This window comes from Chrysemys picta, chromosome 9 (assembly GCF_011386835.1).
Source record: "Chrysemys picta bellii isolate R12L10 chromosome 9, ASM1138683v2, whole genome shotgun sequence".
In the NCBI taxonomy this organism is placed as follows: domain Eukaryota; kingdom Metazoa; phylum Chordata; order Testudines; family Emydidae; genus Chrysemys; species Chrysemys picta.
The window spans coordinates 15,585,415-15,598,031 of record NC_088799.1 but is presented as its reverse complement, the minus strand read 5'-3'; the positions used below and the strand labels follow the sequence as shown (position 1 = coordinate 15,598,031).

The window sequence follows — 12,617 nt, the reverse complement described above, 5'->3', positions numbered from 1 at the left end:
TATTATAAAAGTGAGAGTAAAAAAATGGTAACAATGCGCAGCTCATATAATTCATTGGTGTGTATTTTGAGAGGTTGACAAAGAATACTTGACCTTGATGAGGGAGAGTATGAGCGGAGCAAGATTTTCTTTGCTTTAGATGGTAATAAAAGTTTCAATGCTTCACAACCGGTGATTGCCTTTTGTGACCTCCTACAGGATGGGACCCACCAGTTGAGAAATACTGACTTAAACAGTATTTCTACTGTGTGACAAAGCTCATATTCATAAAATCTAAATTTGGGGCCTGATTTGAGTGTAGTTGTCAGGGCCGGGTCATGGACAGTTTGTGGGCACAAAGTGAGCTGCTCAGTATCAGACCCAAGGTCAGAGATCAATTCAGGGCCACAGCAGATCAAACTGCAAAGTCAGAGTCCATTACCAAACTGCGAGCATGGAATGAGAATCAGGATGAGGCTGGGCCAGGGTTCTTCACTGGGGTCAGTAATGGTTAGGGTCACCAGATAGCAACTGTGAAAAAATGGGACAGGGGTGGGGGGTAATAGGCGCCTATATAAGAAAAAGTCCCAGAAAACGGGACTGTCCCTTTAAAAACGGGACATCTGATCACCCTAGTAATGGTCCTAAGCCTAAGTCAGTAAACCAAGATCAGGGTCAGGAGCTGAGCCAAAGTCAAGAGCCAGGATCAAGGTAAGTCACAGGAAGGATTGGTGAGGAAGATTCTAGGGCAGAAGCACACACCAAAGATCTGCTTTGCTCAAAAAACTCCCAGAAATGGCTTCCTGGTTTATATAGGGAGTGCCACCCAATCAGGGAATTGCAGAGGGCTGCCATTCCTGCCTCTTAGGTAGGACTTCCTGCAGTACTTCTTGGTGACAGCCCTGACTGGGTTCCTGGTTGCAACAAGGATGTAGTGGCTGCCGGGAACCCCACACACCCTGGTTCTAGACCTCAGGGTTCTTATAGCATATAATATAAATTTAAAATATATTGGTTTTCATTGACTATAGACAAGTTAGCAATCCCCTTGTCCCAGTGGTAACTTTATCTTGGGCTGCATTTGTAATAATTTTTTCACCCCGAGTCTGCTTTGTCTTTACACTGCCATGGAGATCCACTGATTGCCAAGGAAGTTTTCTTCATTTGATGCAAAAGCAGAATTAGGTCCACGGCTTGCAAAATGATCATTCCAAAAGCCATTTAAAATGAAAAGTCATCACCCAAATGTTTCTGATACATTATATTTAAATCACTTAATACATATCTATTTACCAAATACAGTAATGGATAGGGAAGGGAACAGCCATTAGCAGAAACAGGGACACAAAACTGTCAATTCAAAACCCTTCACAGAAGGAGCAGTCAATGTGTTCACAATTTTATCACTCTAAAGCGGAGAAGTACAGCGATTCGGAATCACGTCAACCCTTGTATGTCTGAAGCACAAATATTTTGGAAGCTCTTGTTTTATCCATTAGTTTAGTTAGCGGAACCTTGTACATTTCTTGACCTGTGAATTTAAAAACGATCTCATTTCCTGCATGTCAGGATAGAGCCAGATAAATACGAATTACTCACAGTATCTATGTTATTTTATGAAACTGCACTGGTAGGTTAAAAATGAACTGATCACAAGTGCTTGAAAAGAAAAAAGAAAAGAAGGCCAAAAAAAAAAAGTACTATTGCATTCAGTTTTAGATTTACAGTCTGTGGGCCTAATTCTATCTAATTTACACTGGTTTTACATTGAATACATTCATTAGGGTGACCAGATGTCCCGATTTTGTAGGGACAGTCCCGATTTTTGGGTCTTTTTCTTATATAGGCTCCTATTATCCCCCACCCCCCCTCCCAATTTTTCACACTTGCTGTCTGGTCACCCTAACATTCATTCACTGCAATGGAGTTACACTCCTAACTACCACCCTGAATCTACAAGGGTCTGGATTTCGGTGGGGCTCAGCATGGGTGAGAAGAGCCCTGTGGCTAGTATGGCAGATGCCCACCTTGTCCTATTGCACACCTAAGATGGCACCGTACCGGCTCTTGCTTTGCGCGTATCAGAGGTCAGGAGGCACGCCGGGCCAAATCTCTGCTGGTTTTGAAATGGTGGAACTTCACTGAGGTCAATGGAGCTATGTTAATTTACACCAACAGCGGAGCTGGCCCTAAGTTGTGAAAAAACCAAAAGTAAACCAAAAGCAGTCGTGTAAACTTTACACTGTAAAGGGTCATACCGACTTTTTTTCGTATGTCCCAAAACTGCCTCTGCTTGATTTTTAAATAAAACGCACATACTGTGTAATAACTGTACAAACACCTATAAAAATGTAGATGTCTCCTTTTAAGGCAGATAATCACATAATTTGAGTAGAAGGATACATTAAAAATATCAGAGAGGGCAAATCGTGCAGTCTTCACTTAAGCAAAACTCCTGCTGAAGGCAATGGGACAGAAGAAGGGCTGTAAGATTACGGCCTAAAACTTGAAATTAATTTTAAAAATATGCCTGGATCCTAATATGACAAAGGAAATGTACAGCTATATTGATCCTTCTCTGGTGCCAGTCCCCACCAGAACTCTCATCACCTTCACTGGGGTCATTCCCCAGCAGCGCTTCTGGGATAGATCCCAGGAGTTTACCCACATTCCTGTTATAGTTTATGAATCCCTCCCATTTCTAATTGCTCTTACATTTCATCTTGCTGTCCTAGCCACCATGCTTCTGAGGTTTAGTCTATACTAGAAAAGGTTTGCTGGCATAGTTATGCCAGTATAGCTATACTGACAAACCTCCTAGTGTGGGCACAGCTTCTACTGGCAAAAATATGCTTTTGCCAGTTTACCAGCATCTACACTAGGGCTTTTGCTGGTATAAAAATGTCATTTAAAAAAAAAAATCACACCCCTCGTCAACATTATTGTATGGGCAAAAGTTTTTAGTGTAGACCTGGCCTAAGCTAAAATGTTGCTGGACTCCCTTCCAAGGCTGTCTGTGCTGCTTGCTCAAAGGCCAGAGAGGACACCGAGTGACAAAAGGCACTTCCTTCCCTTGGGACTGATCCTGTTGTCATGTCAGCCAATGGCAAGCCTCTTTCATTGAAGACAGGATTAGACCTTAGGGGTATGTCGACGTTGCAGCTAGGAACTAGCCTCCCAACCTGGGCAGACAGACTCATTCTAGTAGGACTTGAGCTAGCATGCTAAAAATAGCAGCATGAACTTTGTGGCATGGGCTGTCAAGCCTAGGGGGACTTGAGACCCCATCCTGAGCTACAACGTCCACAGCTTAGCTTGAGTCCACTAGCGTGAGTCTGTCTGCCGGGTTGGGAGCTTCACTCCCAGCTGCAGTGTAGACATACCTTAAGTGTGCTGCCCTTGCGCACGCTCAGCGTCAGCTAGTGGGGAGTACAAGCCCAGAAGCTGAGCCAAAAGTCCGGGATGTCCTGCATAGCAATGGGTGGCTTTTTTGGTACAAATTATTTTAATAATCAAGTGCTTAGATTACGAAAATCTTATTTTTCATGGTTTTTTTTTTTACCATGCATAATTTTCTATGCTAAAAAGTAAGTCCAATCCTGCAGCTATACAACAAAACATATATTAAAATATCCCGTTCTTTAAAAATATATACAGGCCTGGTAAGAAGTGACGCTGAATTCTCGTACTGGCACCTGCTTAGGAATAGCCACCATAAATCTTCCATCCAGGTTGAATCATGAAATATAAAATCTGAGTCTGGAGGAGATTTTTCCTCTTCTTTTTTACAATTTTTTAAAAATAAAAGACAGAAAAACAGTTCACATATTTCAGGAACTACTATCACTAAAAACAGCATCACTGCTTAGAGTACCGTACATTTGCAAATGATTACGCCATGATTTGCTTTGGGTATTCAAAGTAAAAGTAAAACCGCCAGGCTATTAAGGACTAAAGAGTGGTGACTGTTTATGTGCAGAGTCCAGGTGTTAAACATCACCCCTGCTGTGGCCTCAAAGCATGTGAAAGAAAAGTCTAATTAACAGCCATTCACAAAAGACACCAACTTCTGTGTAGGCTGTGAATATGTAAGAAGAATGATGTGAGGGCACATATTGCACTGTAAAGGCTACAGAGCAGAATACTTCCTCTTGTGACTACTTTGAGGCCCGTGTACTGTAATGTACCTTGATACTGCAAGTTGTTCTGCATTTGTGAACCCTGGACTCGTAGTGTGAATCTTCACTGGAATCAATGGAACTATTCATGGACGTAGGTGCCCATCCATACTGAGCAGCTTGCAGAGTCAGGGCCTAAGAGTGTAAGAGGATTCCAGAATTTTGGCAGCATTTGAATGACTCCATTGAAAAATATTGAATTTCAAGATGCATCAATTCCCCACAGTATGGGGAATGGCAAAGTTTTGTCTTGGCTTTCTTCTTCTTCTTAATATTTCTTTCTTTTCCCTCCATCCAGAAAGGAAAATAAAATAAAGGTGTTCCGTTAACGTCAAGAGTCTGGCAACCAACAAAATCAGGGAAATTCAAAATGAAGAATTTCTTAGCCTATCCTTTTACACGGAGCAGAATTCACTCCTGTGCAGAGAGCCAGGGCAATGCCTATACATTACTTTAATTCTATTTAAGCCTTATTTAAAGGGCTGCATAGATCCTGTGCTAACTCTATGCGCAAGGGTGAATCCACCCTCTGTTTTCAGGCAGTGGCAAGATCTTCAAGTAATGAGGTATTTTATATGCCGCAAATGCTGCAAAGCCAATGTATAGTACAAAGGGGGTGGATTAAGAATGGTGTTTCAATACTAATTCAAAATTCCTGGGCTGTATGGGTTGACATCAGACCCCTAACATCATCTGAGATGGGCAAACGCCTCATGGCTTGGGTTTTGCACGTCAGCTGCATTGCAGTTTCGGAAAGACAATCCGGGTCACGTTACCTATGAAGCCACAAAGTTTCAATACCACTTCAAAGAGGTGCTGTAAGGATTCAGGAACGATCATGAGATGCTCAGGTACTATGGTGATAGGAGCCATATGAGCATCTAGACAGATAGAAGATGATAGGAGCATTACATGCTTCTTTAGGTTTGGTTGTAGGTCTGGTGTGAATGAATATGCTGTTCTGGTTTGGGCCTCTTTCAACTATGACTCTATACTTGTGTGGTTTAATGGTAATATGTGGCAGGCTATAATCATTTCATATTGGCAGTTTTGTTCAAACTAAAAATGGCCAACAGTTTTTTGCGTGACATTAAAAGCCTTAGGCTAGTGTTAAAAGCAAAAGTATTTTGATGTTTTAGTTTCCTAGCTTTGCGGTGGTTACCTGATAGCATATTTCTCTAGCACAGGAGCTGGCAGGTCAGCCCTGTGTCCCATTTTAAACAACAAATATGATTTTAAATAACAATACTCAACAAATCTTGAGGGAACCTAGTTATCTGCAGTGCACTTCACAAAATCACAGTACCTATAAACACATTGCAGTTTACTTCATAAAAGCTGTGCATGCACTACTGACACATTAAATAGACCACTGGTTCACCGAGTATAAGGAATGGTTGTGAGTCCTGTCCATATCACTAATTAATTGCATCTATAAAATATGAGCATGAAGTAACACAAAACATAGCAACTAGTTCGGACTTGGGCTGCCCTTGAGGAATGTTAGTGTTTGTTACTTATTAATGTGATGTAGTGTTGGAAAATGACGCTATGCCGAATTACATTTCTTAAAATATATAGAGCAATCAGCTTAAATGTAAGATATGCCCAAAACACAGTTGGCACATATCTTTCAAAAGGGTGCCATGATTTTTTTTATAAACTAATGAATGCATGTTGGAAGCCTGTCAAACTTTTTTTTTCTTTCTTTTTTTTAAGGACAAATTTACTTATAATCATTGGAATTTTTTAGCAAAGAGAAAAATTGCAATGAAAGTTCGTAAGCCTTATGTATAAGGAATAGTGAAGGCTTTTACTGGATCACAGATTATGGGCCACATTTGCCCTTGCTTGGTGAATGGCACTCCCACTGAATCAGTTAACATTCTGCATTCAGAGATGGGAGTCTCAGCTTCTCACTCTCTCCAGATAGGAACCCAGTGTTCTGAGTTTCTTATTAATTGTGCCACTCGTATTAGTAAATGGAAAGCAAAAAGATTGACCATGTAGAGTGAGTTTATCAATCCCTCAGATGACATGGAGTCACATTTCTGCATTGCAGAGACTGTTCAAAACCATGTCTTCCCATTACTGGAGCTGGTCCCAGAGAGAAGTTCAGTGCTATCTCCCCACTAGCCTCTGGAGGGTGATCGAACTCAGTATGAGTAACTTGGATCAACCTTTCAGAGTAGCAGCCGTGTTAGTCTGTATCCGCAAAAAGAACAGGAGTACTTGTGGCACCTTAGAGACTAATAAATTTGTTAGTCTCTAAGGTGCCACAAGTACTCCTGTTCTTTTTGATCAACCTTGAACATCGTCAGCTCAAAATTTCAACTCTGACTCAACTGTTACTAGGTTCTTGTTCCTTATAGGTGAAACAGTGGAAAAGGAAGCAGGGGAAAGCGCTAAGAATTTAATGCAGTGTATACCCACAGCTCTGTGATCCAAACAGAGGACCCAGCTTTGCCAACCTAGCTTTTGGGATTCTCGTCTCCCTAATACATAGCAGCAGGATTTCCTTCAGCTAGAAAAATGTAGGGTTAAAAAGTTGATTCTCCCTTGGGGAAAAAATTATAGTTTAGATAGTAAGAAAAAGAGTTGCTGAACTCAAACAAGTTCTGCAAACCCTGAAAAAACAGAATTCAAGAGATTCCCATCACCTCAATCTCCATTAGGGATTGCCCCTCACGGAGATCTACACAGTGCCATGCTGAGCATGAGGAATGTTGATTGCTGTAGTTGTAGTAAAAAAACCAATGTTTTCCCCTGGGGCCAGGAGACAGACAGCACCACTGATTCTGACATAAGAGTGTTAGTCTTTTGCCATATATGCAATGTAACATCTAAGCTCGATAGGCAATGATCATAGGAACACCTGAGTTGGCCTCAGGCAACGTTTCCCAACCATTATGGAGGTGTAAGCAGTGAGGGAATACTTGAGGGGATACAAAACAGAGATGATGAAGAGGGTAACTCCAGCTAAATAATAAAGTGCGAGCACACAAAGATTTAGAAAGCACAAACAGCCTACAACTCCTGGGTATCACAATCACTGTACATGTATGATCACGCTGGCAGTAGTAATATACATTATGATTTGTCTCCCTTCATAGGAGTGGCCTGCATCTTTAAGGTGCTTAGAATATGTCTGTAAAGAAGTATTGTTCTTTTCAATTAATAGAACTTGTCAATGATCATAAGTGCCAAATTTTCTTTCCCTCCCCATAACAGTGTCATTTTGTCTGAAGCTGTTCCACCAAAATCCTTAAGAAAGGCACATTAGTTTGATGGAGACCTTTTTGGTGGCTACCTTGGCAATACAGAGCTTCCTGAAATCATCAAGTATGCAAACTGTCTCCAAGAAACCAGACTTTAAAGTCTAAATAATCCTAAGTCCAAACTTCCATGGGCACCATGGATTCTTTTGTTCCAACAGAAGGCAGCAAGTTTTCTTCATCCAGGAAACGAAAGGGGAATTGCACTAGAAATCCATGAATCTTCTTTAATTCTTCTGCTGCTTTTGCAGCATCTTGGGTTACCAATTTTGACTTGGCAATGAAGTCACGCAGCTGGGCTAAATTAGTCACTTCATCACTGGGAAGGCATCGGAACACCTGATTTGAAATGGAAAGAGGAGGTGGCACATAAACATAGAGGAAAATATCACGACATGCATTCCACAGTGGAAACTGATGCTACTGTAAACACCTTCATATATATTTAAGTGAATTGGCTAATGGACCCTGGGGAGCTTAACAATTTGTACACCCGCCTTTGTGAGAAAATCTGTACAGCAATCGCAAAAGACTGGAGTTTGCAAATTAGGATTCTGGGGACTTTTCCTGATCCCTCCAGGAGATTATCCAAAATTAGCAATAGTGAGTTTGCTTTATCAGTGAGCCTTGCTTTGCATACGGGCAAATAGATGATTCTTTCTTACAGGGCCCAATTCTCTCCTAACACATGCTGATGTAAATCAAGAGCTCCAGAAATTGGAACTACAATACTCTGTAAAATCAGTATATAAATGAGAGGACAATCAGAGTTGCAACCTTGCTTGCCTGCCAACGGTATTTAAGGGTCCAAAAAGTTATGCCAAAAGAAAACCCTTCAGCTGATGTGGCCTTTTGCTGCTCATAGCTTGTGTAATTTCAGTATTCAAAACATCCTGATGAGATCTAGAGATTGAACCCTCCCGCCCCACCAGTCCCTCTCCCACAAAACCAAAATGTTGCTTCTCTCCTTTACATCTATCAACAGTGAAGCAAAAAGAGAAAACGAGCCAGGTACTTCACCTTGTCAAAAATCGTGGCATTGCGGGCAGCTGTTGAAACCCACACCTCCTTGAAGAATCTGTCAGAGACTGGATCCTGAAGATCAGCACTGAGGTCTGCTGAAGAACCAAGAACAACCCTGAAAAGGAGGGGGAAAGAACTGATGTCATTGGAAGGTAACACAGAACCCGCCAGAGAATTTTCATAAACAGGAATGTGATCCTTGTAATCAGCTTCTTTCTTCTGGAGGAAAACAAAACCAGCAGGTAACAAAACCAGTCATGTGCATGGTGTCAAGTATCAGGGGGTAGCCGTGTTAGTCTGTATCTACAAAAACATCAAGGAGTCTGGTGGCACCTTAAAGACTAACAGATTTATTTGGGCATAAGCTTTCGTGAGTAAAAACCTCACTTCGATGCATCCGAAGAAGTGAGGTTTTTACTCACGAAAGCTTATGCCCAAATAAATCTGTTAGTCTTTAAGGTGCCACCAGACTCCTTGTTGTTTTAGTCATGTGCAGTTATTGAATTAAGTGACCCTAGAACACCGTCCAAAAATGAAAACTCATAAAGGACCCATGCTGTTATTTTTTATTATTATTATTATTATTATTTGCATTGCAGCCCCATTGTGCTAGGCATTGCACAAACATATACCAAAACGATGGGGATATTGTTTATCAGAATGTGAGAAACCGTCTGCAAAATCAACCGCAGGTTTTCCAGAAGGTAATAATGGAAGGGGACTGAAGTCATCAGTTCAGAATACCAGTCAGTCCCACCAATGGGAGCCGAGAATATACATCTCCCAAGAGAGGTTCAGCATCTTGCAAAATCAGGCTGTCAGTAGCGGAGCCCTGTGTTCACGTTCCCCTGCTCTAACCACTAGGCACGTTCCCTCTTCGATGTGAAAAAAACAACAACCCAACAACTCAATCCTGAAGAAGAAAAGGGTTCCCTTAGATAATGTCCTCAATGCTTACTAGATGGTGCTGCGCGCACTGAGACTTCCTTGTCTGCCGCTATTTCCTACACAGAATAGTCTGTCAACCTTAGCACTGCCTTATCTTCTCCTCCTTTATGTTTAAAAACCATCCAGATGGAAAATGGGGGGGAAAAGTGTTCTAATGAGAAAATAGCTGTGCTGCTGCCAGATGGCTTCTCTGATTAAACAAATTCCCAGTACAAAAAAAAAAAAAGACACCACCACCTAAAACTGATACAGTGCAGTGGCAGTATTTATTTCTTAGCAAAGTTCCATTGTCTTCTGTTCCCCCTACTGAAGGGGTCAAGGAAAAATTTAACCAAAACAGACTCCCAAGATTTGTAATCCAAATAGTCATTGGGGGGTGAGGGGGGAAGGAAGGAATGGGACACTGCATGGGAAATCTAGGCTAAACTCAGTCCATGTGTTAGTGGGTGTAGGTTCATTGATTTTACAGGAGTTAAACCCACTCATATCTTTAATCCCGTGCATATCCTTTATGGACAACTGCACAGATGCCCCTTTTTCAAAATCAATGAGGAATGCAATCCCTGCAAGGCAGCAGGACTGCATCTTCCTGCACAAGTACAAAATACTAATTACCACAACCTGCTGGGAAAAGACCTCAGTGGGTAAGATCTTCCTGGCACCCAAGAATTTAGCATGAGATTTCCATGCACCGTAATTAGTTTCTAGCACTCATACCTAAAACACCGGAGGCGGAGTGACTGAGCAAATCTTCCGGCTTTGTAGTCCTTTCCATCCATCACTGAAGGGACGGTTTCGGTGTCTTGCACAATGATAGCCATTTCACTGTCGCGTTTTCCCAGCATGCTGCGATCATTGATGTTAGCAGAGCCTTTCAAGGGAAACAAAGAAACTATAACACCACAAACAATACATACCGACACCACAAAGGTGATAGGCCTGTTTAACACCAGCGGGACGTAGACCCAGATCCTCAAAGCTATGGGAGCTAGGCACCAAATAACTTTAAGAATGGGGTCTTGCCAGCTTCTCCTTTGCAGGGCCCCAGCGTTCACAGTATGCCCTGAGACTAGGTAGAAAGACACACCACTCTTGTGTGTAAAGGAGAGTTTCAATGAATAGCTCTCCTCCAACCTCACACTCTTCTGTGTATATCCTACCACCATCACTTACTGTCGACCACCCTCTACCATCCCACTGTGTGGTTCCTTGCCTGTGCATATGACAAGTTCAGCTGCCTGGACTTAGCCGACCTGAACTCAATTGTCCTCAGTCTCTTCCAATGGAAGTGATAAAACACTACTGGAGTTCATAGGTTAAAAATCTTCTCCTTTGTCAGCAGGTGGTAGAGAGGAGGCTGAATTACCTTTGCCACTTGTTGGAACTGGAGAAGATCAATGTAAATGCCATGTGAACATTATCCATTTTATTCTCGTTAGCAAAACAATTTAGGTTGCTAAGGATGGAGAGTCTCGAGATGAAGATTTGTTAGAACAGACCCTCCATCAAAGCCACTTCTGATTTAAAGAGCCACAAAAGAGCCAAGATCAGTATGTGTGTGTGTGTGTGTGTGGGGGGGAAATCTCCACATTCTCCATAAACTCCAGGGCATGAAAGAAGGTTAAACAATTTTGAATCCAACACAAAAGGTTTTAAAGCTTAATTTCTCAGTAGCCTCCAGCTATTTTTGCAGAGCGATACCATGGCATGCAAGGGCAAGGGTCAGAGTTTAATTTGGTCTTTATTTAATATGTTTAATGACACAAGCTGGCTTCTTTGTTTGAAGTAATTCTATGGAATTTCTTTTCTTCATTTATTTCATAACAAAAGAAAGGAAATTTTTTTACTTGGATTTGTGCCCTAAGCCCAGGCAGAATCAGTGTTAAAGTAAATTGCACAGCAGAGCCCACTTACGCAGCATTAGTGTTTCTTCTAAAATAAACAACAGAAAAAGAAAACACCTTCAGGGTATTTTGGGGGGGGAGTGGGGTTAAGAAAGAAGGAAATCATTTCTGAGTCATACTGCACTGAGGGAGGTGGAGAACTCCAGTTTCTAGCAACTAGTAAGTAAGGCTTCCAAAACTCCCAGGGGCCAAATTTTCATTTCTATGTATGGAGAGTCATGTATGCCAGTTCCCAAGTATTGCCAATACAATGAAAACGTACCCTGCAGGGGTGTAGAGGCCATTCTAACCAACAGGAACATTTGTTCTTTTTCTATTCTTTGCTGTGCTTTTGAGGTAGCATTAGAACATATTGTGCAAAATGTAAAGAGCCAAAATATCAGACAATTCTTTCAGAACATATGCACACGTCCCAATGTATAATTATAACTTTCCCCCTCTCTTTAAAAATGTTTTGAGTGCAGTTATGGCAATTTAAAGGTGCCAGAGTGACGGCACTGGAGAATAAGGGTATTTGGCCATATAACAAGAATGGAGATGGGTAGTAGAAACTTCTCCCCGGTACTTGGCTAGTGCTTCATTCTGTTCTCCAGAGATCATCTCCAAGACTGGCAGATTCTCTATGGCCATCCAGTCTTTAGTCACTCTTTCCAGGTGCCAATTAGTTCAGATTCTGATTGTGATCTTTATGGTGGGGACACACACATGCTAAGAACTGGGCTCAGACAACCAGCTCATTCAACACAGATCAGCTAACTGCCAGCGCAGCCAAGAATCATTCTAATGCCTTAGCTATTTCCAACGGGTGTTTGTGTCAGGATCCTGTTACAGTCAGGGAGAAACTGCCAACTATCCCTAAGCAAGTGTCTGACTTTGTGTGCCCATTCCTGCATCTCCCACTGACTGGACATCCAAAAGTGAGTGCACAATCGCTCTGCATATATAAAATGGACAATGCACTTAGGCACTTTGCAGCTTAACCTGTACTGCACAGAGATCGGGGGGGGAAAAAACGTGGCACAGAAAAGCAGGCAAGAGTTTGTTCTGGGGGAAGGAGCAGCAAGAGACTACATATAGCTGGGATTTAGCAAATTAACATATACCCACAAAACACTCCAGGCAAAGCAAAAACCCTGCAACAAACGGGTTCCTACAGAAAGAAACCCAGATGCTTTAGTAATCCCAGTGACTGAATATACTGACTACCACTTTATCAGGAGTTGCTAGTGAGAGGGGGAAAAATAAAATCAACCCCCTTAAAATACTCACACTCCTCCACAATGCAGCTGAACTAAGAATTTATTCCCAGG

At 41.8% G+C, this 12,617-nt stretch overlaps 1 protein-coding gene across 9 annotated transcripts in view; it reads right to left on the bottom strand.

Moving 5' to 3' along the window:
- Positions 1 to 1,227: 1,227 nt before the first annotated feature.
- PLD1 (phospholipase D1) overlaps positions 1,228 to 12,617 on the bottom strand; it is a 134,345-nt gene continuing 122,955 nt past the window's right edge. For all 9 annotated transcript variants that reach the window (XM_065557753.1, XM_008164953.4, XM_042853764.2 and 6 more), the window contains 3 exons: positions 10,121 to 10,274; positions 8,453 to 8,570; positions 1,228 to 7,771 (listed from right to left, as the gene is read on the bottom strand). In XM_065557753.1, coding sequence (XP_065413825.1) covers positions 7,547 to 7,771; positions 8,453 to 8,570; positions 10,121 to 10,274 — 497 coding nt within the window. In that variant the 3' untranslated portion in view covers positions 1,228 to 7,546. The remainder of the gene's footprint in view (positions 7,772 to 8,452; positions 8,571 to 10,120; positions 10,275 to 12,617) is intronic.